Raw genomic sequence first — 26,608 nt, 5'->3', positions numbered from 1 at the left:
ATGTGCGCAAATCTTTGAATTGTAATAACCGCTTTTAAACTGAACATTTTTAACTTAATGCTTTGCTTCTGGGGGTCCCTGGAACAACATACATATGACATGAAAATGTTTTGAGCACAACTGATATAGCAACATACGTTTTTCAGAAAAATTTGAAATGTAGAAATTCAGTTCTATAAATAGGTTAAATTGCAATTGATGTCACATTACAATTGAATTGCTTCATAGCATATATGTTGTGTTCATATGCCAAAATATTGTATTCACGTGCAATGAAGGACAGAGTTTGTGCACTCTGCAGGATCAACTAGGGACGTATGCAAGCTGTACAAACTCCCACCACGAAGATAAGATGGAATGATAATGTTCCAGTATAAAGGAGGCTGCAGTCAGCCTGCTAGAGTCAAGCTGTAAACCAACCATGGCCTTCCTGTGGATTCTCTCATGCCTTGCCTTTGTTGGCGCTGCCTACGGTAAATATATAACTGCTTTTTTTTGTGTGTTTAGCGACTTTGACTATATATAAATTGTATGTTGTATTATTATTATTATTATTATTATTATTACTATAATGATTGATTATACCTGCCATCTTTCGGTCAATTCAAATGGATTGCTCCAGAACATTTTTCACTGTGATTGCTCCTGCTTCAATTGATTTATTTTATTTGATTGACTGGTTGTTCTGCATAAAGTTGTAATTTTATCGCTCCACCAGGCTGTGGCTCTCCAGCCATCACTCCAGTGGTCACTGGATACTCCCGTATTGTCAACGGTGAGGAGGCCGTGCCACACTCTTGGCCCTGGCAGATCTCGCTGCAGGTGATAGCCTCCTTTACATTAATTTACAGCAGGGGTCTTCAGTGTTTGTCAGGCCAAGGACCCCTTAGCTGAGAGAGATGAAGCAGGGACCCCTTAGCTGAGAGAGATGAAGCAGGGACCTCTTAGCTGAGAGAGAGATGAAGCAGGGACCCCTTAGCTGAGAGAGAGATGAAGCAGGGACCCCTTAGCTGAGAGAGAGATGAAGCAGGGACCCCTTAGCTGAGAGAGATGAAGCAGGGACCTCTTAGCTGAGAGAGAGATGAAGCAGGGACCCCTTAGCTGAGAGAGAGATGAAGCAGGGACCCCTTAGCTGAGAGAGAGATGAAGCAGGGACCCCTTAGCGGAGAGAGAGATGAAGCAGGGACCCCTTAGCTGAGAGAGAGATGAAGCAGGGACCTCTTAGCTGAGAGAGAGATGAAGCAGGGACCCCTTAGCTGAGAGAGAGATGAAGCAGGGACCCCTTAGCTGAGAGAGAGATGAAGCAGGGACCCCTTAGCTGAGAGAGAGATGAAGCAGGGACCCCTTAGCGGAGAGAGAGATGAAGCAGGGACCCCTTAGCTGAGAGAGAGATGAAGCAGGGACCCCTTAGCTGAGAGAGAGATGAAGCAGGGACCCCTTAGCTGAGAGAGAGATGAAGCAGGGACCCCTTAGCTGAGAGAGAGATGAAGCAGGGACCCCTTAGCTGAGAGAGAGATGAAGCAGGGACCCCTTAGCTGAGAGAGAGATGAAGCAGGGACCACCACTACATATTGTATGAAATTGTGTTGCAGATTAAACCTTGTAGATTACATAGACTTGTTTGAGAGCACTGTGCCTGTCATCAGTGTATGTTGGATTTAACTACTACTACTATCGTCAAGTAAACTTGACCTTGACCCTGTACTTGGTCTACTCTTCCCCCCTCCTCTACACCCAACCTCTTTGTCGACAATAGCCGATCTACAAGCTCATGCAGATTGTATAGATCTGCATTGTTTTGGCTGAAGTTCCCCTCAGCAACTGGCAGCCCGGGGGCCACATGCATGCGGCCCCCACCTTCACTTAATGTGGCCCTCAGGTTAATATCTGAATATTGATATAGTATTTATTTATTTGTTCAGCTGTTACAATTCCAAATATGCAAACATAACATAACCTGCTTCAATTATACTCTATATTAGTAGCTGAATGACTAGAAGTCTTTTTTATGTCCACTGTATTTGCATTTAAATTCAGAAAATTACTACTAACTAAATGCATTTGAAATTAAATAAACATGTTACTTTTCAGGATTCCAATTCAAAAATAGTGAAAAAATAAATAAATAGAAAAGATATTCAGGATTTAAATTCAAATATCGCAAAATAGCAGATCTACAAGGAGAGACAAGCTCAAAACACGTCGCAGCAATGCGTTTTGAGTTTGTATCTGCTATTTTTGATACGACAGTCAGTATGCAATGTGGCCCTCTGGAGTGAGTGTGGAACTATAGTGTCTCCATCTTCAAAGTTGCCCACCTCTGGCCTAGGGGTCCGTCCGGGACCTCCCTTTGAACACCCCTGATTTACAACATCTGTCTGCACGTCTGTCTGTCTGTCTGTCTGTCTGTCTGTCTGTCTGTCTGTCTGTCTGTCTGTCTGTCTGTCTGTCATGTACTACTTTCATTTGAGTAAATCTTTTGCTGTCATAATAGCTCAATTACTGTGGCCTCCTCTGGTAAAATTGCATATAATTCAGGACTAGACAACAAAAAAGAATTGGCCTGAAATAGTTTGGCCTAAATCAGGTTTACAATTGTCTAATTTAAAACACAAATTGGCCTAAATCATTTAATCCTCTTCTGTTACATAACTGACAGACTATTTGTATGTCAATAGTCATATATTGTTATTTGTTATAAACTGTTTGGGTGAAATGATTAAGACATATTGTTTTGGTTCATTCATTCTTTTTCCGAAAAGAAAATAAATGACACAGAGGCCATTATATTAGCATTAAGGTGACGGTATGTAAATGAAATCATACGGTTGTTGGTTGCTAATAAATGTGAATTCAGGATAACACAGGCTTCCACTCCTGCGGCGGTTCCCTGATCAATGAAAACTGGGTGGTGACTGCTGCCCACTGCACTATCAGGTACAGTAGTCCAGCAGCGCCCTCTGCTGTTCACTGATGATACTGACAGGACGTTTGGGTTCTGTACAATATACCGGTATTATGTCTACACAGTACTACAGAACCATACCCATGCATTTCCAAAAGTGAGACCTAAGAAAATTATAGTATTTTAGAATGTTCAAAAGGTACATACAAGGCTCACCAAATCATAGTCTGTAATAATAGCCTAATAGCCTATCCAGCTGAAAATATAATTACAATTACAGTATTTTCTACTTCTGAGTCTGACTGAAGATCATTAGGTATTATTAGGAATTGGATATTTATTGGCCTTTAATTAATTTTAAATTGACCATTAATTAATTTTAAACCTTTTTTGTGTGTGTGTCAGAACTAATACCGTTGTGGTCCTGGGCGAGCACGACCGCAACTCCAACGCCGAGGACATCCAGAAGATCAAATGGACAACGGTATGTTTTTAACACATTAAGACCTGAGGCAGATTCTTCTAAATCAGCCGTACAACACAAATGTTGTGTCAAACCATGTGACTTCCATTGGAAATGCATTGGGGCAAGATGTAAACAAACCCTTTAATAGATCTAGCATGCATCAATGTTGTATGCTAGATGCGAAGGTGTGAGTCAGGCCTAACTAGTAACTAAAGTTTTAAAATAAATGTAGTGGAATAAAAGTACAATATTTGCCTTTGAGATGTAATGGAGTACAAGTAAAAGTATTGGAATTGGTACAAATGCCTCAAAATTGTACAGTACTTAAGTAAATATACATAGTTAATTTCCACCACTGCTAATGAGAGGAGACATCCATATGAACACAACTATATTTCTTGCATCTATTATCAGGATACTGTGGCTTCTAGATTCTAGATTCTAGAAGACCCAATTGGTGAATGTCAAGTCACCAGGTTTGCTTCAGAATATGTATGACACTGATCTACTACGACATCATGGGTTATGGCACATTAACACTAGTACTAGTTGTTCTCATTTGCATGGACCCCCATAACTCTGATCTCTAACCAAAAGGACCCTGCAGGTCCATTTGATTAAATTCGTAACCTCTGTTACAGGACTTTTATGGTCATTCAGAGCTATCTCTTTATGTGTTTCTGGTAATATTATTGCCCAATGTCCACTCATTTTGTATGTCTACGGCAAAACATTACGGCAAAACATTTTCTGGACATTTTTCACATATTGGAATATATTGTTGAAGCCGTACGTGCATTTTCTAAACAAAGAAGACTCTTCTTTTCACACATCTCTCCTAACAGCTACAGTTGACTGTTGTGTAACTTCTTCTCTGACAGTACATCAAGCACCCACGCTACGGGTCCAGCGGCCACAGCTACGACATCCAGCTGATCAAGCTGAGCCGCCCCGCCCAGATGGGCGCGCACGTGTCCCCTGTGTGCGTGGCCGAGGGCCGCGACGACTTCCCCGGTGGCATGATGTGCGTGACCTCCGGATGGGGCCTGACCGACCCCTTTGGTAAGGGAACAGCACAAAACATTCATTCATTCAGACACGGACCCAACAGACGTTCTGTCCAATCAAACCTATAACTCTTCTTAATTTCTTCCCAGCCTATGCCACGCCTGCCCTGCTCCAGCAGGCTGCCCTCCCCCTCCTCACCAATGAGGAGTGCAAGAGATACTGGGGCAACAAGATCTCTGAGAATATGATCTGCGCCGGAGCCTCTGGGGCCTCTTCCTGCATGGTGAGTGACATCAAGATGACACTTTGACACCATCAGCAGGGTCTGCTTTCCCTAAAGTTCGCAACTCCTTGCAACAAAACCGTTTCAAGGCCAGTCCACACCAATGCAACTCCTTGCAACTTCCATTGGCCATAATGGTTGCAAGGAGTTGGTTGCATGTTGCAAGAAGTTGCAAGGAGTTCATCATCATCATCATTTTTTGACCGCGGTCGAGATCATGGATTTCACAATGCCACGCCAGACTTTCCGGTACTTCATTGCCATCCCCAGTTCCTGCTTACTGAGGAGTTACAAGGCGTTGCATTGGTGTGGACTGGCATTAAGGGTTCTGTTTCCCCCCCTTGTGGTTATAGATGTATATCTCCCTGCTCTTAAATGGCCATCTGCTAATGTGCTGTGCAGAGAGTAATGTATAAGCAGAGCCTGAACGCCAGGTATCAAATATAATATTCACACTTTATTACCAATTTATTATTGGTCTCAATCTATGTATTGGTGAGTTATCTGACTGGACTGCTTGTTGTTTCAGGGGGACTCTGGTGGTCCCCTGGTCTGTCAGAAGGCTGGCGTCTGGACCCTGGTTGGTGTGGTCTCCTGGGGCAGTGGATACTGCAGCGTGGACTCGCCTGGCGTGTACGCCCGCGTCACCGCACTGCGCGACTGGGTGGACCAGACCCTCGCCTCCAACTAAATCCTGACAGTGTTGTCACTCAAGTTGGCATATCGTTGCTGTCGGGCAGAAACCTTTTATCTCCACAGTCTAACTTTTTGTGTTTTTTCCCTGTAAATGAACACCCTACTTGATCGTACCACAGCGTCCGACAAAAGCATCAAAAGTAGCAGATATCAGCAAGCTAGAGCTTGTAGATCTGCTACTTTTGATGCTTTTGGTTTTGAATGCAAATCCTGAAGTTTCCACCCGACATAAACTATACTCACAATGAATCAATAAAACTACAACCTATTCAAACATGTTGCCTGAGTGTATTTGTCCAATTGTGCAAAAAATTCCAAGTGATAAAATGCATATCGCTTTTATTGCTTGAATTAATTCCTCTTAGATTTGTGGTTGATTTGTGCTTCCCAATACTTTGTCTTGGGTTCTCTTTGCAGTATACATAACCGAAATGTAGGTATAGCGTTGAAGTGGTTTATGTATGTTTTCTAATCAAAATTAGAATCTCCAAAGTAACTAGTAACTAAAGTCTTAAAATAATTGTAATGGAGTAAGAAGTAGAAGTAAAGGTATTGGAAATTGGGAATACTCAAGTAAAGTACAAATACCTCAACATTTTACTTAAGTACAGTACTTGAGTAAATGTATTTATAGTTACTTTACACAGCTGATTATAGCTGCGGCTGTATGAAACTAATATGCAAAGGTAAAAGTCTCAGCACCATGGTAACAGATATATAACATAACAGCGGTGTGAACTTTGCCTGCTTGTGTTGTGCGATAGAATTTAATTTACCCAAGTTTTCGAACTGGTTCGGCAGCATTTATTGATTGATTGATTGAAGTATTTATTAACAGTTTGGAGAATTACAGTACATTTCAAGCACAACTCAATACAAAAACTGCGGACGAGACCATAAAGCTTTACACTTGTTTACAATAGGTTCTTATGTTCAATTCATCATAACATTTAGAGACGTACAAATATACACTTCTATATAGCCAAAAACAGGAAATCATCATAGAGGAGGTAAAAAGGTAAAAGAAACATATACAGTGAGGGGGAAAAGCGGGTGGGTGATTCAGATTTTACGGGGGGCAGGTTCGAATTGCAGCCGTCCGTAGGTGCCCTTTGAGAGCGGTTTTGAAGGAGTCAAGGGATTCACCTGTCTTAATGACTGTTGGTAGGGCGTTCCACATTTTGATGGCATAGGAGCAAAAATAATTTAGTCCCTTTGTGACAAATGCACATTATGTTTAATATTTATCTGCTTGGCCTATGCATGTTATTGTATACGAGTGATATAAGTATATCCCTGTGAGATGACTTTGAAGTCAATATGAATATTTCCAGTTCATGTGAGAGGTAATGTCTGATTGCCAGGTTAATTGAGTGATTGATGCCACACTCTACTTTACAAATAGAGGGTGTGGTGCAGGGGGGAGGGGCAGAACAAACATCCTGTGTGAACAGGTGAAGGCTGAGCTCACACCTTTCATGCAATTCTCTGTGCTCGTTGGGTGTTGTGTCATGGCCGCCCAGCGGCCCAATGCATTTCCAATGGAGGTCACATGGTTTGACCCAACATTGTGTTGTGTGAGGGGGAGGGGCGCACGACTGCGCCCCTCCCCCTCACACAACACAATGTTGGGTCAAACCATGTGACCGCCATTGGAAATACATTGGGCGGCCATGACACAACACAACAAGCATCCAACGAGCACGAGAATTGCATGAAAGGTGTGAGCTCAGCCGAAGGAAGAGGAGATCTCCCTGGTGCCAGCGTTACTTTAGTGACAAAGTGAATACTAAAATGTAAACTGTGACCAGAAGCAAAAACTATTTGACCCCTGTGGAAGATGGCCGCGTCCTCTACTGCTGCAGGGTTTCAGGTGCTGGATGTTTTCAGGAGTTTCCGGTTAAAGTGTGTGGAATCCATTGGAGTCGCTGCTGCCGGTGAGATAAATCCTGTTCTTGTGGATTACAGTTAATAAGGGGTATCCCTAACATTCATTCTTCTTTGGACCGTTTCCGTTTGGACCGAAGGACTGCAGACATTGGGACTTGGTTGGGCTGGGAGGGGATTATTGAAATAACAGTTTGATTTGTTTGTTTGTTTTGTTTTGTTTTTAGGGAGAGAGATAGGGACAGCCTGTTTATGCCTCAAGTGTATTTCATTTTCCATTTGCCTTAACAATTATTACATTTGTGTGGCTTCAAATTAAAGTTAACTAAGTTAAAAACCGGCCGATCCTCTTGATTTTCCTTTAGTTAACGGGATCCTTCCAACGTAAAAGGCTGATTGTTACACCTTGTTTGTGCCTAATCTGGGTTGCACATGGTTTGTTGAACTCCCTCTGGTGTTGTGGGTGTGGACTTCGTTGACATTAAGGAAGTATTTAGACAGGTACATGGGTATCTTGGTGGTGTATCGAATCTTGTGGACCAGTCACCAGACCCATTGCAAGATGCTGCCTGTAGCCTACTCTGTTGTCAACCCTAAGCCATTCCAGCCTGTCAAAGTGGGCAAGGGTGAGGTGGGATCGGGGAGTGAGGCCAAAGTAGCCTGACCAGTTTCTTTTGGGAAGCCTGGAGCCTTGTTTTAAGGGCCTTTGAGGTGCTGTGGTACCAAGAGGTGCATGCATAGTCGAAGAAACCTTGTACGAGGGCTCCTGTTAGGGTCTTCAGGGTGTTTTTGTCGACCAGTGAGGAGATCCTATAGGAATCTTCACAGGCAGTGGCTGGCGATAAATCGGGAAACGATAGTCAGAAGTCAGAACCAGCGCAACTTTACATCAAAAACACAACATGTACATTCTCAAAGGTAGACTGGGCAGAAGCCGGGATTTCTTATTTTACAAGGTATACGATAACACTTGTAGCTCCAAGCATTGATTGATTGATTTTTATGCAGAATGGGTTGTATACATTTCTAACGAAAGCAAAAGTCAATACAAAAACTGTTACTGTGGACGACACCATGATAAAGCATTACACTTGTTTACAACGTGGTCCACCATTTTCAATTCATCCGACATTTTTGAGACGTACAAATATACACTTCTATAACAAAAAACAGGAAATCGTCATATAAAGAAAGTTACGGAAAAACTATATACAGTAAGGGGTGGGGGTGAGACTCAGACTTTATTTATTGTGATATATTGTATATATTGTCGATATAGGTCTAAAGTTCACGTGTATAGATATTTTTGTGCATTTTGCTCAAAGATCCTGGGAGGAGACAGATTTGAACTGTTTTTCATATAATTAAAAATGGTGGGTGATCTAAACGTCAGAGGTCAAAAGTCAGAACACGAAAGTTATTCGGCATGAGGAGACGCATGTGGGTATTGACGTTTTATTGCTGACGGTCAAGCGGTTCATGAGCTATGCCTGTTCAAAGTTACTTTCCAATTGAGTGCTATAGCGCCACCGTTTGTCCAATGGTCGTGGGCTTCGCGTCTTCAACGTTTGGCATAGCCCTCTACATATTGCATCGACTGCACGGTTAAGCCAGAAGTTAGAACTGCTATTTTTGGAGGAATAAGGAGGAGAAGAAAAATCACACCCGAAGTGATGGGCGCTCTTATCATTGTACATCATCCAGAGCATGTGAGTGGAGCAGAGTGGGAGCGGAGTGAGGGGATTTTGAATTGAGCACTGAGCGGGTTTGGAAATGGGTCAGAGCGGCTTCGGAGCGGCGACCGCCCTCCACTCCAAGGCGCTCCAGTCGGGGCCGTGCGTGCACCACATATTTGAGCATGAGACACGTGCTGCGTATTTGCTCCGTGTTACGGACGTGCAGCAAAATACTTTAATGTTTTTATTTATTTTGCTGCTGAGCGGACGGGTCTGAATGGAGTGCAGAGCGACCAGTGCGCAAATGAAGGTGAGCGGGGGAATGGGGAGGAGCGGAATCAATGTGAGCGAGCGAGCGAGCGGCCCAACAGTCCTCTGGAGTGACGAGTGGCTTTCCCCCGGCCCCCACTCCACTCCACTCACATGCTCTGACATAATCATACATCATCTCATTCCGGCCAATTACAATTCGCGTCCTCGCCTTCATCATCAATGTTTGCGTTACGTAATGTTTGTGTTTATACAAACACTCAAAATTGTCCATTCATTGTCAAAGGGAATTTATTGTTTGTGTAGGACAAATACAATATGGGACCAAAGACCTGGTCTTGGCCCCTTTAAAAAATATTTATTAAAAAAACATATGCCTAACGATGATGTCACTGGTGGACGGGTTTCTGAACTGCCCAGCCGCCCTATGAGACACAGACTGAATAGGAAAGAAATGTGCGATTTTATTAGTGAGGACCAATTATATGAAGACGGGTTGAAAAGTTGTGAAGTGGTCCTTTTTAATGGGTTAAATTGCAATTGATTTCACATTACAATTTAATTGCTTCATTGCACGACACGTACGTTGCGTAGGATTGTATTCACATGTGCAATGATGAAGGACATGTCTGTGCAGTCTAGTCTGCAGGATCAACTATAGGACCTAACCTGTCCTAACTAACATGCAAGCTGTACAAACTCCCACAACGAAGATAAGATGGAATGATATAATGTTCCAGTATAAAGGAGGCTGCAGTCAGCCTGCTAGAGTCAAGCTGTAAACCAACCATGGCCTTCCTGTGGATTCTCTCCTGCCTTGCCTTTGTTGGCGCTGCCTATGGTAAATATAACTGCTGAACCTCCAAACACATTTTGCCACCTTCGACACAGACCATTATAAAGTTATTTTTATTTAATTTCTGTTCCTTGTAGAGCGAATTTAAGTATTTATAAAAGCGCTATGTAAATTGTCTGCAACTAATGTCACTGCCAACAAACTTTCCAGACTGTAGCCTAGTAGGCCTAAATGTCTTTCTTCCTAACCAGAGACCTGCCATTTTTGCAGTTGCTTAGTTATATTGTCATGATCTTGATTTTTGTAACATGCCATTTAGTGAAATATGTTTTTCATATTTTACACCATATGGCCAAAATAGCTTCCAAATGTATAAAAATGCCTTGAAAATAGCCGGTATGCATGTAGTGGATTGACTATTTTCTAATGAGTATTGTGTGTGTGTGTGTGTGTGTGTGTGTGTGTGTGTGTGTGTGTGTGTGTGTGTGTGTGTGTGTGTGTGTGTGTGTGTGTGTGTGTGTGTGTGTGTGTGTGTGTGTGTGTGTGTGTGTGTGTGTGTGTGTGTGTGTGTGTGTGTGTGTGTGTGTGTGTGTGTGTGTGTGTGTGTGTGTGTGTGTGTGTGTGTGTGTGTGTGTGTGTGTGTGTGTGTGTGTGTGTGTGTGTGTGTGTGTGTGTGTGTGTGTGTCCACCAGGCTGTGGCTCTCCAGCCATCACTCCAGTGGTCACTGGATACTCCCGTATTGTCAACGGTGAGGAGGCCGTGCCACACTCCTGGCCCTGGCAGGTCTCCCTGCAGGTGAGCCTCCTTTTCATTCATTTACAGCAGGGGTCTTCCGTGTTTTTCAGGCCAAGGACCCCTTAGCCGAGAGAGAGAGAGATGAAGCAGGAATCCCCACACCCCCAGGTCCCCCACATTGTGTAAAATTGTGTTGCAGTTGAAACCTTTTCATAGATTTTATAGATGGCTTCATAGCCTTGTTTGACAGCATCAGTGTATGTTGGATTTAACCACTTAAACCAAGTCAATACTTGGTAAACTTTTTTTCCCACGCTCACGCAGCTTGTAGATCTGCAATGTTTGGCTAAAGTTCCCATCAGAATAGGGTTGCTAGGGTTTAATGTAAAAAATAAAATAAAAAAAATGTTCCTATCACACAAAGATGTGGCGGTCCCCCTGTTAGAACTCTGAAGTTCCCTTAAGGCCTATTCATACTCCAGTTTTAGGTGAAAAGGTGACCACCGTTTCGGTGGTTAGTAAAAACAAGAGAGATGTGTTTGGATGAGAGGTGAGTCTCGCCACCGCGGCGTGACGTCATGTTGTAGTTTTCTGTGGTCACCTCATCACCTAAAACTGGAGTATGAATAGGCCTTTAGGGTATCCCAGACCCCCTGCTGAACACACACCCCTGATTTATCCCAGACCCCCTGCTGAACACACACCCCTGATTTAAAACATCTGTCTGCACTCTCACAATCTCGTCTGTCTGTCTGTCTGTCTGTCTGTCTGTCTGTCTGTCTCTTGTTCAGTTTTTTCTGTTTTCTAAAAAGTAAAGATAAAATGACACAGAGGCCATTATTTTAGCAAGGTGACGGTATATGTAACTAAATCCTGTGGTTGCTAATAAATACAATGTGAATTCATTTCAGGATGAGACAGGCTGGCACTTCTGTGGCGGTTCCCTGATCAACGAAAACTGGGTGGTGACTGCTGCTCACTGCACTATCAGGTACAGTAGTCCAGCAGTGCCCTCTGCTGTTCACGGATAATACTGACAGCACATTTGGGTTCTTTAGATATGGCCCAGATTCATCAATAAATGTACGCTCATATTTGGAGCGTACCGAGATTTCCCACCATTCCAGATGTGGAATTCATTATTTTATTTTATTATTTATTATTTATTGCATGACGACATGAATGGATATGCCAATGGTTGAAAATTTAAATGGCTATAGCCTACTGTACGTGTCCAGAACAAATCCATTCCCCAGGCATTCAGGCAGACTAGACGACTGATATGATGGTAATCCAAAAGACGGACGTCCCTCATTAATCAATGCAGCTCTGATAAATAAATATCCAATATCTTTTTTTACCTCTGCAAAGGTAAAGGTCAGCAATCGTTCAATAGAAAGGGTTTTTATAATATAATTGCCAAGTAGGCCTATAGCCTTGGTATTGAGGTTGAACCTGAAGTTCATGCATCATGGCGCACCGTGTGCACCGTTGTAAGCTAGGAGATCTGTGCATTTTGCAGGTTGTGATATGACGTTTTTCACCCGAGGGTAGATATTTCCTGTTGCCTTATATGGCGTGAAATGGGCGTGGATGTTCAATTACGTGAGGCTACACGACACCAGGCGAAATGCTTGTAGCTGGGTCTGAATTCGTTATAATCGTGCACTTGGTGACAAGTGTTTGATTTTTGGTATGGTGGTAGGTATGGTTATAAGGTTTTCAAAAACCATCGCAAACGAGTTGGGAGCGCCCCCTAGTGGTCTGTTTGCAATGAATCTAATATTAAATGGGTCAGTCTATGGTTAAAAACCATAATAATTGATAAAAGAGATTTTTCAATGGATTCTATTAGTATTGGGTGTGCTAAATAACATACTAAGAAATTAGGAAAAAATAACTTCTGGAAAGGCATAATTTTCAAGATGGCGTCCACGATGGCTGCCGGGAGCTTAAAATGCCTATAAACTGGGATTTAATACATAAAAAATCATAACAATTATGCACTTGGTGACAAGTTCTTGATTTTTGGTATGGTGTTAGGGATGGGCATAAGGTTTTCAAAAACCATCGCAAACGAGTTGGGCTCGCCCCCTAGTGGTCCGTTTGCAATGACTCTAATATTAAATGGGCCAGTATATGGTTAAAAACCATAATAATGGATAAAAGAAAGAAACCAATGGATTCTATTAGTATTGGGTATGCTAAATAACATATAAATATTTTGGGTGAAAATAACATCTGGAAAGGCATCATTTTCAAGATGGCGTCCACAGTGGCCTCAGTAAGCTTAAAATGCCTATAAACTGGGATTTAATACATAAAAAATCATAACAATTATGCACTTGGTGACAAGTTTTAGATTTTTGGCATGGTGTTAGGTATGGGCATGAGGTTTTCAAAAAACATCGCAAACGAGTTGGGCTCGCCCCCTAGTGGTCTGTTTGCAATGAATCCAATGTTAAATAGGCCAGCATTGGATTCATTGCAAACAGACCACTAGGGGGCGAGCCCAACTTGTTTGCGATGGTTTTTGAAAACATTATGCCCATAACTAACATCATGCCAAATATCTAAAACTTGTCACAAAGTGCATAATTGTTATGATTTTTTATGTATTAATCCCAGTTTATAGGCATTTTAAGCTTACTGAGGCCACCGTGGACGCCATCTTGAAAATTATGCCTTTCCAGAAGTTATTTTCACCCAAAATGTTTATATATTATTTAGCATACCCAATACTAATAGAATCCATTGGAAAATCTATTTTATCAATTATTATGTTTTTTTTTTTTACATATTGAATCCCAGCTTTATAGGCATTTTGCAGCTATTGTGGACGCAATCTTGAAAATGATGCCTTTCCAGACGTTATTTTTTCCTAATTCTTTAGTATGTTATTTAGCACACCCAATACTAATAGAATCCATTGAAAAATCTCTTTTATCAATTATTATGGTTTTTAACCATAGACTGGCCCATTTGATATTAGATTAATTGCAAACAGACCACTAGGGGGCGAGCCCGACTTGTTTGCGATGGTTTTTGAAAACCTTATACCCATACCTAACATCATGCCAAAAATCAAAAACTTGTCACCAAGAGTATAATTGTTATGATTTCTTATGTATTAAATCCCAGTTTATAGGCATTTTAAGCTCCCGGCAGCCATCGTGGACGCCATCTTGAAAATGATACCTTTCCAGAAGTTATCTTTTCCTAATTTTTTAGTATGTTATTTAGCACACCCAATACTAATAGAATCCATTGAAAAATCTCTTTTTATCAATTATTATGGTTTTTAACCATAGACTGACCCATTTAATATTAGATTCATTGCAAACAGACCACTAGGGGGCGCTCCCAACTCGTTTGCGATGGTTTTTGAAAACCTTATAACCATACCTACCACCATACCAAAAATCAAAGACTTGTCACCAAGTGCACGATTTTGTTGATTTTTAACGAATTCAGACCCAGCTATTGGGAAAGAGGCTAAATGAGCTGCAGCCGAAATACGCACAGATGAAGGCAGGTACGCCACGTTTGGTGACTGGCACTTGAGATTGAGCGTACCGAAAATACACCCTCATTTAGTTACTTAATTTACACCTGGTCTTAAATTTCCTTGGTGAATCGGGCCCCATTGCTAAAAAGAAGACTGACTGGAGATTATTTAGGTATTATTAAGTATTGGCTAATTAATTAATGCATTCATTAATCAATCAATGAATTAATTCCAGCTCTAATACCGTTGTGGTCCTGGGAGAGCACGACCTCTCCTCCAACGCTGAGGACATCCAGAAGCTCGAATGGGAAAAGGTATGTTTTTAACCCATTAAGAACTCAGGCCGATTCTACAAGTTCCTTCTAAATCAGTATTTCTCAAACTTCTTCGTACTAAGTAGGACCCCCACATTGATATATATATATATATCATGATGATGATATGATATATATGCAAAATCATCAAAAATAAATTCTAGCTAGTACTAGTGGTTTCTCAAACGTTGGACCCCATAACTCTCAGGGTCCATTTGATAGTTTTTGGTAATATTATTGTCCAATGTCCACTCATTTTGTATGTCTGTGGCAACTGGCAACACCCGTGTATTATTGGCCCTTTTTCTGGACATTTTTCACTTATTGGAATATTGTTGAAGTCATGCATTTACTCAACAAAGAAGACTCTTCTTTTCACACATCTCTCAGCTACAGTTGACTGTTGTGTAACTTCTTCTTTGACAGTACATCAAGCACTCGCGCTACGGGTCCAACGGCCACAGCTACGACATCCAGCTGATCAAGCTGTTCTACCCCGCCAAGATGGGCGCGAACGTGTCCCCCGTGTGCATGGCCGAGGGCCGCGACGACTTCCCCGGTGGCACGATGTGCGTGACCTCCGGATGGGGCATGACCGACCCCTTTTGTAAGGGAACGGCACAAAACATTCACACATTCAGACACGGACCCAACAGACGTTCTGTCCAATTCAACTTAATACTTTGAGATTTATTTTTATTTCTTTTTTTCAGCCTATGGCAGCCCTGACCTGCTGCAGCAGGCTGCCCTCCCCCTCCTCACCAATGAGGAGTGCAAGAGATACTGGGGCGACAAGATCTCTGAGCAGATGATCTGTGCCGGAGCCTCTGGGGCCTCTTCATGCATGGTGAGTGACATCAAAATCACCCTAATAAGTTCTAGATGTATATCTCCCTGCTCTTAAACGGTTGTCTACTAATGTGCTAAGCAGAGCCTGAATGCCAAGTAACAAATGTAATATTCACAGTTATATTTATTATTGGTCTCAATCTATGTATTGGTGAGTTATCTGACTGGACTGCTTGTTGTTTCAGGGGGACTCTGGTGGTCCCCTGGTCTGTCAGAAGGCTGGCGTCTGGACCCTGGTTGGTGTGGTCTCCTGGGGCAGTGGATACTGTAGCGTGGACTCGCCTGGCGTGTACGCCCGTGTCACCGAACTGCGCGCCTGGGTGGACCAGGTCGTCGCCTCCAACTAAACCCTGTCAGCATTGTCGAACTTGTAGATCTGCTACTTTGATGCTTTTGAATGTGAATCCTGAAAAGTAACAGTTTTGGACAGATTCACAATAAAAAACTACAACCAATTCAAACCAATTGTTGCCTGACTACTTGTCAATGTTGCCTGAGTGTAGCCTACTTGTCAAATTGTGAAAACTTGATAAAATACATATCGCTTATTGCTTGAATGAATAACTCTTGGATTTATGGTTGATTTGTGGTTCCCAATATTTTTTCATGGGTCTTCTTCACGGTAGAAAATGCATATATACAGAAGTTTAATGTGCAGTAGAATAATAAAATCTAAATAAACAAGATTATAATATATGAAACCAACATTGATGTCACAGCACCATGGTAACAGATGCATAACAAATATACAGCGAGGAGGAATGGATAAATATCTGTATGCAAATGGAAAAAGGTAATTTCAGATACTCGTAACAGTGGAGAAGTTGACATCCATGGATTTATTTTCTTCGGTGTTTTGGGGTACCCCCAATGCCTCCCTGCTTGGCACTCGGCATCAATGGGTTGGATTGGGGGTCAAATCAACTAATGAAGATAAGATGATAAGATCTTTATTGTCACTGTATGAGACATACAACGACATTTTGTTTAGTGCAACCATAACACATATAGTATAAATTAGAGGGAGGGGGAAAAAAAGGACAAAGAGAGAAAGAAACACAGATGGGGCAACTTCATGGCATAACACTGTTAGTCTGTCATAGTCCAGTCCAGTCATCTCAATCCATTAATAAGAGCACTTTTAATGCACCATTAAAAATAGTAAAATACCCAATAAAATGATAGATAAAATAAGGGGGACCACACAATCACAAGATTAAATAGCTGGAACAGAGTTCAAAGTTCATGTGCAATTTCATCATCACCGCGGACCGCGGGGATTATATGATATACTATTGCACTTGCCCGTGTACTATTGCACTTGCCCATCCATGGTCTGTATTGTCTGTATTGCACTTGCCAGATAGAACAGAGTCATATGCATATGTGAGTGCGTGTACGTGTGAACTAAGCAGTGTTTTCACAGCCTTTGGGAAAAAGCTCTTGGGCAGCCTGTTTTTACCAGGGTTTACCAAGTTTTTACCAGAGTGACAGGGTCAAAGGGATGCGGATATTACCATCATGTTTTTACCAGAGTGACGGGGTCAAAGCGATGCAGATATTACCATCATGTTTTTACCGGAGTGACAGGGTCAAAGCGATGCAGATATTACCATCATGTTTTTACCAGAGTGACAGGGTCAAAGCGATGCAGATATTACCATCATGTTTTTACCAGAGTGACAGGGTCAAAGCGATGCAGATATTACCATCTTGATCTGTAAAATAAATGGAAGAAAATACCACCAAGCTGCAAGAACTGATTGGACATTGGACTAATTTATCCCTGCGTAAGATTCGCTACTTCCTCAGTGGCTTTTTTTGTTTTATTGCTGTTGACAAATAGCCACTACACTAACATCTTTCTATGTTTGATGAATGTTAGCTTATGTTTGCTGATTGTGCCCAGAATAGGGATGCTATGCTAGTGTGGTTATGTGGTTAAAAGTCCTAAAGTTTTTGTTTCATAAAAATCCACCATAGACATATAGATAGACACGATCTTTCTGTCAAGAAATTCCATGCAGGTGATTATTTTTCAGAGTGCAATTCAGAAACGTGTGGTACGCACTACACAGTATCATTTAGTGATTTCCAACTAGTGCTTCCAACTCCAACGCTCCATGCTGCTAAATGTTTTGTTCATGAACGTGTGACTCGAGGGTTACACGCCGGCATTCCGACGCACCGCCATTCCGACTCGCCTGCATTACTAACCCTGTCCCTAACCCTAACTGCACTCGGAAGCCACATAGTCGGAATGCCACTCTGTTCCCTTATACAATATGGACCTCAGGAGGTCCTCAGGTCAGCTCGTACTGGTTGCTGCGAGCTTTAGGTTTTCCGTTACATGAGCGATGAAACACCTCAAGAGATAGATGCCTGAAAAGGTATGGGAGCTGACCAGGAAGGGCTGCGGGAAACATCCTGTCGTTTGAGTCCTCAAAAGCTCCTGAAGGTTCAACAGGTTCGAGAGCAGAGCCCCTCGTGGCACCTTGGCCGTCTTAGTCACCGCCACCGCGTATGGTCGTCTGACCTCCTCACACATCTCCAAGGCGATAAGGTCCGCGGCGCCTTCTGGACACCGACGCTGCCGTCCACCAGTAGTAAGGCCCTCGCCAGATTCTCCCTGGCAAGCAGGTAAGGCTCCACGACAGTGAACGCCTTCCCCACCCTGCAGAAGTTCATTTTCTTGGTATGACCCGGCGTTTTGGAAACGCGAACCTCCACCTCGGGAACCAAGGAGAACAGAGCTTTGATGAGGGAAGATTTCCCCACGTTGCTTCTGGTATTTTGTCATGAACATTAGTGAGGACCATTTATATTGATTGATTGATTGAAATATTGATTAACAGTTTGCAGAATTACAGTACATTTCAAGCACTAACTCGATACAAACAGGAATTCATCATAAGGGAGGTAAAAAGGGAAAAGAAACATTTACAGTGAGGGGAAAAAGGGGGGGGGGGGCGGATTCAGATTTTTACGGAGGCCAGTTTCGAATTGCAGCCGTCCGTAGGTGCCCTTTGAGAGCGGTTTTGAAGGAGTCAAGGGATTCGCATACATGTCTTAATGACTGTTGGTAGGGCGTTCCACATTTTGGTGGCATAGGAGCGAAAATATGAACTTGAAGACAGGTTGAAAAGTTGTGAAGTGGTCCTTTTAATGGGTTAAATTGCAATTGATTTCACATTACAATTGAATTGCTTCATTGCACGACATGTACGTTGCAGATTGTATTCACATGTGCAACGATGAAGGACAAGTCTGTGCCGTCTGCAGGATCAACTATAGGACCTAAACCTGTCCTAACTAACATGCAAGCTGTACAAACTCCCACAACGAAGATAAGATGTAATGATATAATGTTCCAGTATAAAGGAGGCTGCAGTCAGCCTGCTAGAGTCAAGCTGTAAACCAACCATGGCCTTCCTGTTGATTCTCTCATGCCTTGCCTTTGTTGGCGCTGCCTACGGTAAATATATAACTGCTGAACCTCCAAACACATTTTGCCACATTTGACACAGACCATTATAAAGTTGTTTTTATTTCATTTCTGTTCCTTGTAGAGCGAATGTAAGTATTTATAATAGCGCTATGTAAATTCTCTGTATTATTATTATTATTACACCAGTCTGGGTCACAACTAATGTCAGTGCCAACAAACTTTCCAGTTTGTAGCCTAGTAGGCCTACATGTCTTTCTTCCTAACCAGAGACCTGCCATTTTTGCAGTTGCTTAGTTATATTGTCATGATCTTGACATTTTTGTAACATGCCATTTAGTGAAATATTTATTTTCATATTTCACACTATATGGCCAAAATAGCTTCCAAATATATCAAAATGCTTTTGCTAATTTCAGTATTTGTGCTATATATCTAATGCATTTATTATTTGTTTGTTTTGCTTAATTAGTTAAATTACAGCCATTATTTCAGTCTATTGTGTTGCAGCTATATGCTTTTATTTTGAAGGCGATGGGCATTCTGGGGGCACAGCTGAGGTTACTTAATTAATGAGAACACAGTTGGTGAGCAGAGCACCAGCAGGTCAGGGATGAGCCTAGCAAGCATTTACCATCTTGTGCTGTCTGGAGCCAAAAGTGTGTGTGTGTGTCCACCAGGCTGTGGCTCTCCAGCCATCACTCCAGTGGTCACTGGATACTCCCGTATTGTCAATGGTGAGGAGGCCGTGCCACACTCCTGGCCCTGGCAGGTCTCCCTGCAGGTGAGCCTCCTTTTCATTCATTTACAGCAGGCCAAGGACCCCTTAGCTGAGAGAGAGATGAAGCAGGGACCCCTTAGCTGAGACAGAGATGAAGCAGGGACCCCTTAGCTGAGAGAGAGATGAAGCAGGGACCCCTTAGCTGAGAGAGAGATGAAGCAGGGACCCCTTAGCTGAGAGAGAGATGAAGCAGGGACCCCTTAGCTGAGAGAGAGATGAAGCAGGGACCCCTTAGCTGAGAGAGCGATGAAGCAGGGACCCCTTAGCTGAGAGAGAGATGAAGCAGGGACCCCTTAGCTGAGAGAGAGATGAAGCAGGGACCCCTTAGCTGAGAGAGAGATGAAGCAGGGACCCCTTAGCTGAGAGAGAGATGAAGCAGGGACCCCTTAGCTGAGAGAGAGATGAAGCAGGGACCCCTTAGCTGAGAGAGAGAGAGATGAAGCAGGGACCCCTTAGCTGAGAGAGCGATGAAGCAGGGACCCCTTAGCTGAGAGAGATGAAGCAGGGACCCCTTAGCTGAGAGAGAGATGAAGCAGGGACCCCTTAGCTGAGAGAGAGATGAAGCAGGGACCCCTTAGCTGAGAGAGCGATGAAGCAGGGACCCCTTAGCTGAGAGAGAGATGAAGCAGGGACCCCTTAGCTGAGAGATAAATTAAGCAGGAATCACCACACCCCCAGGGCCCCCACATTGAAAAGAACAATTTTATACATAGTTTTTATAGATGGCGTCATAGACTTGTTTGACAGCACTGCCATCAGTGTATGTTGGATTTAACCACTTGTCTTAAACCAAGTCAATACTTGGTCTGTCTGTCTGTCTGTCTGTCTCTTGTTCAAATGTTTGTTTTCTGAAAAGAAAACATAAAATGACACAGGGGCCATTATTTTAGCAAGGTGACGGTATGTAAATCCTGCGGTTGCTAATAAATACAATGTGAATTCATTTCAGGATGAGACAGGCTTTCACTTGGGTGGCGGTTCCCTTATCAACGAATACTGGGTGGTGACTGCTGCTCACTGCACTATGAGGTACAGTAGTCCAGCAGCGCCCTCTGCTGTTCACGGATAATGCTGACGGAACATTTTGGTTCTGTATAGGTATGGCCCAGATTCATCAAGAAATTTACGCTCATATTTGGACGTTTTTCACCCGAGGGTAGATATTTCCGGTTGCCTTATATGGCGTGAAATGGGCGTGGATGTTCAATTACGACACCAGGCGAAATGCTTGGGAAAGAGGCGAAATTAGCTGCAGCCGCAATACGCACAGATGAAGGCAGGTACGCCACGTTTGGTGACTGGCACTTGAGATTGAGCGTACCGAAAATACACCCTCATTTAGTTACTTCATTTACACCTGGTCTTAAATTTCCTTGGTGAATCGGGCCCCATTGCTAAAAAGAAGACTGACTGAAGATTATTTAGATATTATTAAGTATTGGCTAATTCATGAATGCATTCATTAATCAATCAATTAATTAATTCCAGCTCTAATATCGTTTTGGTCCTGGCAGAGCACGACCGCTCCTCCAACGCTGAGGACATCCAGAAGCTCGAATGGGAAAAGGTATGTTTTTAACCCATTAAGAACTCAGGCCGATTCTACAAATTCCTTCTAAATCAGTATTTCTTCTTCGTACAAAGTAGGACCCCCAAATTGATATATACTATACATAAGATTTTTGTTAAGAAATGCAAAATCATCAAAAATAAATTCAAACACTTTCAAGATGTTTAAAAAATGTTTAAAAAAGCTGTACAATCATTGTGAGCTATTGTAGTTTGGCTATTTTCAAATGGCCAAAATGTATATAGATCTAAAGTGCAGGGTAATGTATGTTTTGTCATAATAATAAAAGTAAATAGTAACTAATGTTTTCAAATAAATGTAGTGGAGTAAAAGTACAATATTTGCCTCTGAGATGTACTGGAGTAAAAGTATTGGAAATTGAAAAGAATACATCTAAACTATTTTTACTTTTATTTATTAGCGCCTCCCTTGGTCGAATGTCGAAATTAGATTTTCCAACTGACTTCAGTTCACTCGACATTCCATAAGAACCAATTGTCAAGTCACCAGGTTTTCTTCAGAATATGCATGACTGACTACGACACAGGAGTCCACTAGTACTATAGTGGTTTCTCAAACGTTTTATTTGCAAGGACCCCATAACTCTCAGGGTCCATTTGAGAGTTTCTGGTAATTGTCCAATGTCCACTCATTTTGCATGTCTGTGGCAACACCCGTGTATATGTATTGGCCCTTTTTCTGGAAATGTTATCAAATATATTGTTGAAATCGTGCATTCACTCAACAAAGAAGACTCTTCTTTTCACACATCTCTCCTAACAGCTACAGTTGACCGTTGTGTGACTTTTCTGACAGTTCATCCAGCACCCGCGCTACGGGTCCGTTGGGTCCATCGGCCACAGCTACGACATCCAGCTGATCAAGCTGGTCTACCCCGCCAAGATGGGCGCGCACGTGTCCCCCGTGTGCATGGCCGAGGGCCACGACGACTTCCCCGGTGGCACGATGTGCGTGACCTCCGGATGGGGCATGACCGACCCCTGGGGTAAGGGACCGGCCCAAAACATTCACCCATTCAGACACGGACCCAACAGACGTTCTGTCCAATTAAACCTAACACTTTGAGTTTTCTTCATTTCTTCCCAGTCTTCCCTGACCTGCTGCAGCAGGCTGCCCTCCCCCTCCTCACCAATGAGGAGTGCAAGAGAACCTGGGGCGACACGATCTCTGAGGAGATGATCTGCGCCGGAGCCTCTGGGGCCTCTTCCTGCATGGTGAGTGACATCAAAATCACCCTAATAAATTAAGAAGCTCTTAAACGGTTGTCTGCTAATGTGCTGTGCAGAAAGTAATGTCTAAGCAGAGCCTGATCGAACGCCAAGCAGTGGTGTGCTGTGGATCTTTTATCTAGTAGGGCTAATATTTTAATGACCTCACGTGCACGTCACATGCACACGCATGCATGAGCACACACTCAGCTCGTGGTATAGTTGAACTATTTATTCAATAGGCCTATATGATGGAAAACCAGCTATTCTAATGTAATTGTATTTCTTATTATTTAGTTGCATTGTTGTTTTTTATTTTTGTTTCCATTTTAGTTTTATATAAAAGCCACCCAGGCCTACTTAAAACAATCACACAACTTTTCTTTACCCTAATGTCTTTATTTTTCTTCTTTTTAAAGATATGAGATTACAACATCACTTACATTATTTTGCTTTCAAAACAGTACGGTTTTAGTTATGAATCTCAGCCAGGACAGCATGGTTTAAAACAATCACAAGAACTTCCAACATTAAGGGATAACCATGTGAGTTTCAGGTTTTGAACTGATCAGTAGTATTTAGTAAATGGCTAAATGGAAAGAAGTTCATTCACTGAACTTTTGTAAATAAACCAACATGTATTAGGATAGGCATAAAGGCTTTGAGCTTCAGCCTAAGCCTTTTCGATCAACCAGAAAGAAATGTTGGATGTACAGTATAATGTTTATGATCAAAAAAACTAAACTAAACGTGCACTGTCTAAACTCTAGAGTGACTATAATAACAACAGAAAACGCAATAATCGCCACCTGCAGGAGCTGATGTTTACATGCATCTGTTCATATGGTCTATGGACTTATTGGTAGAGAACGTAAACTCACATTTGTAATGATTATATGCCTAATTCCAGTGTCCAGAAAAATAAAAAATAACTCCCAACAGCTGGACAGGCGCACAGGTTTATAGGCACGAAACAAACTTTCCTCTGGAATCATTCTGGACGTACGTCTTCTTCGGTGGGTCGTCATCTAGATATATTTACAGCCAGGTATAGACGCCTGCTTTGTTTTAGGTGTTGAGCGCGCCATCAACGCGCATTGTCGTGCATGTGCGTGCATGTGGGGCGTGCGTGCAGCTTCAGAACTAACGGGGCGTTGCCCCGTGCAGCCCTACCGCCAGCTCAACACTGACGCCAAGTATCAAATATAATATATAATATTCACACTTGTATTTACCGGTATATTTATTATTGGTCTCAATCTATGAATTGGTGAGTTATCTGACTGGACTGCTTGTTGTTTCAGGGGGACTCTGGTAGTCCCCTGGTCTGTCAGAAGGCTGGCGTCTGGACCCTGGTTGGTTTGGTCTCCTGGGGCAATGGATACTGCCCAGTGGACATGCCTATCGTGTACGCCCGCGTCACCGCACTGCGCGCCTGGGTGGACCAGACCATCGCCTCCAACTAAACCCTGTCAGCGTTGTCGATCTACAAGCTTGAACTTAGATCTGCTACTTTTGATGCTTCTGAATGTGAATCCTGAAAAGTAACAGTTTTGGACTGATTCACAATCAATACAACTACAACCAATTCAAACATGTTGCCTGAGTGTACTTTCAAATTGTGAAAACTTCATAAAATGCATATCGCTTATTGCTTGAATGAATAACTGATGATTGATGGTTGATTTGTGGTTCCCAATATTTTTTACGGTAGAAAAAGCACATGTATACAGAATTTTATTGTGCAGTAGGGGGGGGGGGGGGGGTCCCTGGCAAAAGTTGTTAAGTAACTTATGCCAGATTTGGGCAACCATGTGTTATCAATCAACCGTTCAATCTTGATGGGTTATAGGCTAGGATAAATTATCCTGCATGGATAATATAGGCTTTTGACCACTTAAACACCATGTCCTTTGTTGTGACCCCAGGGCCTGTACTTGGTCCCCTCTTTTTGAGGGGTGCTAGCCCCTCCAATACATGGCTTTTGAAGATTACATCGTGTGTCAGCCAAGTCTATGGACTTTCTAATGTTTGTTTAGAGCACTTATGACATAAATCATTTGCCAGCCAAGTATATTTACTTTAATGTTTGATTAGGGCATTAAATGATATCGCATCACATACAAAACAGAATTAAAAACAGAATTATGCAAAGAATAATACTTTTATTTTAAAGGCATTGGGCAATTGTATACAAGTCATCAGACAGGCACAGAATTCAGTTTGGCACTGGGTATAGGTGCACATGTTTTTACCAGAGTGACAGGGTCATGGCGATGCAGATATTACCATCATGTTTTTACCAGAGTGACAGGGTCAAAGCGATGCAGATATTACCATCATGTTTTTACCAGAGTGACAGGGTCAAAGCGATGCAGATATTACCATCATGTTTTTACCAGAGTGACCGGGTCAAAGCGATGCAGATATTACCATCATGTTTTTACCAGAGTGACAGGGTCAAAGCGATGCAGATATTACCATCATGTTTTTACCAGAGTGACCGGGTCAAAGCGATGCAGATATTACCATCATGTTTTTACCAGAGTGACAGGGTCAAAGCGATGCAGATATTACCATCATGTTTTTACCAGAGTGACCGGGTCAAAGCGATGCAGATATTACCATCATGTTTTTACCAGAGTGACAGGGTCAAAGCGATGCAGATATTACCATCATGTTTTTACCAGAGTGACAGGGTCAAAGCGATGCAGATATTACCATCATGTTTTTACCAGAGTGACAGGGTCAAAGCGATGCAGATATTACCATCATGTTTTTACCAGAGTGACCGGGTCAAAGCGATGCAGATATTACCATCATGTTTTTACCAGAGTGACCGGGTCAAAGCGATGCAGATATTACCATCATGTTTTTACCAGAGTGACAGGGTCAAAGCGATGCAGATATTACCATCATGTTTTTACCAGAGTGACCGGGTCAAAGCGATGCAGATATTACCATCATGTTTTTACCAGAGTGACAGGGTCAAAGCGATGCAGATATTACCATCATGTTTTTACCAGAGTGACAGGGTCAAAGCGATGCAGATATTACCATCATGTTTTTACCAGAGTGATCGGGTCAAAGCGATGCAGATATTACCATCATGTTTTTACCAGAGTGACCGGGTCAAAGCCAGGGACGGATTAACCCCCATGAGGGCCCCTGGGCCGGTAATTTTTTCAGGGCCCCCATAGCGCGTGTGCATGTGTAATTTTCGTGTTTTTGTCATCTTTTTGACCTAAATTTAACTAAATCAATGGCCAATGAAGGGCTCCAGAAGCCCTTTTCAGGGCGTCAAACCTAGTACTGTGCGGTCCAATTTCCTCAAAAGGCCCCTGAGAGCCAAGGGCCCCTGGGCCACGGCCCCACTGGCCCAATGGCTAATGTGTCCCTGGTCAAAGCGATGCAGATATTACCATCATGTTTTTACCAGAGTGACCGGGTCAAAGCGATGCAGATATTACCATCATGTTTTTACCAGAGTGACAGGGTCAAAGCGATGCAGATATTACCATCATGTTTTTACCAGAGTGACCGGGTCAAAGCGATGCAGATATTACCATCATGTTTTTACCAGAGTGACCGGGTCAAAGCGATGCAGATATTACCATCTTTATCTGTAAAATAAATACCTGCACCAACCTGCACGAACTGCTTGGACATTGGACTAATTTATCCCTGCATAAGATTCGCTACTTCCTCAGTGGCTTTTTTTGTTTTATTGTTGACAAATAGCCACTATACTAACATCTTTCTATGTTTGATGAATGTTAGCTTATGTTTGCTGATGTTTGCCCAGAATAGGGATGCTAGGGTTCATGTGGTTAAAAGTCCTAAAGTTTTTGTTTCATAAAAGTCCACCATAGACATAGACATAGATAGACATGATCTTACTGTCATGAAATTCCATGCAGGTGATTATTTTGGAGTGTCAGTTTGAAAACATCCTGCTGCCTCCTGCATTATGTGCAATTCAGAAACATGTGGTACGCATTACGCAGGATCATTTAGTGATTTCCAACGAGTGCTTCCAACTCCAACGCTCCATGATGCTAAATGTTTTGTTCATGAACGTGTGACTCGAGAACTACTGATTTATACGTCATTTCACTATAATCATCCCCAGGTCTTAATGGATTAATAGCGTATTCAATAACCATACAATGGTTACACGCCGGCATTC

At 42.5% G+C, this 26,608-nt stretch overlaps 3 protein-coding genes across 3 annotated transcripts; all 3 read left to right on the top strand.

Annotated features, from left to right (window-relative positions):
- Positions 1-421: 421 nt before the first annotated feature.
- Positions 422-5,357, top strand: LOC306926497 (chymotrypsin A-like; the record flags this gene model as incomplete). Its single annotated transcript, XM_079505809.1, has 7 exons — positions 422-473; positions 719-822; positions 2,858-2,937; positions 3,311-3,389; positions 4,253-4,433; positions 4,529-4,662; positions 5,192-5,357. 7 exons carry the CDS (start codon positions 422-424, stop codon positions 5,351-5,353), a joined length of 792 nt encoding a protein of 263 aa, XP_079361935.1. The 3' UTR covers positions 5,354-5,357.
- Positions 5,358-7,166: 1,809 nt separating this feature from the next.
- Positions 7,167-15,741, top strand: LOC306926496 (chymotrypsin A-like; the record flags this gene model as incomplete). The annotated part of the gene is made up of 8 exons (XM_079505808.1): positions 7,167-7,295; positions 9,829-10,032; positions 10,680-10,783; positions 11,635-11,714; positions 14,467-14,545; positions 14,972-15,152; positions 15,259-15,392; positions 15,580-15,741. Exons 2-8 carry the CDS (start codon positions 9,981-9,983, stop codon positions 15,739-15,741), a joined length of 792 nt encoding a protein of 263 aa, XP_079361934.1. The 5' UTR covers positions 7,167-7,295; positions 9,829-9,980.
- Positions 15,742-17,786: 2,045 nt separating this feature from the next.
- On the top strand, positions 17,787-24,787 carry LOC306927376 (chymotrypsin A-like; the record flags this gene model as incomplete). Its single annotated transcript, XM_079507087.1, has 8 exons — positions 17,787-18,034; positions 18,769-18,869; positions 19,520-19,623; positions 20,570-20,649; positions 21,109-21,187; positions 22,007-22,196; positions 22,298-22,425; positions 23,724-24,787. 8 exons carry the CDS (start codon positions 17,787-17,789, stop codon positions 23,883-23,885), a joined length of 1,092 nt encoding a protein of 363 aa, XP_079363213.1. The 3' UTR covers positions 23,886-24,787.
- Positions 24,788-26,608: the final 1,821 nt, after the last annotated feature.

The sequence above is a fragment of the Electrona antarctica genome (genome assembly GCF_951216825.1).
Source record: "Electrona antarctica genome assembly, chromosome: 7".
In the NCBI taxonomy this organism is placed as follows: domain Eukaryota; kingdom Metazoa; phylum Chordata; class Actinopteri; order Myctophiformes; family Myctophidae; genus Electrona; species Electrona antarctica.
The sequence above is the reverse complement of the archived record's forward strand: the minus strand, read 5'-3'. Positions and strand labels throughout refer to the sequence as shown.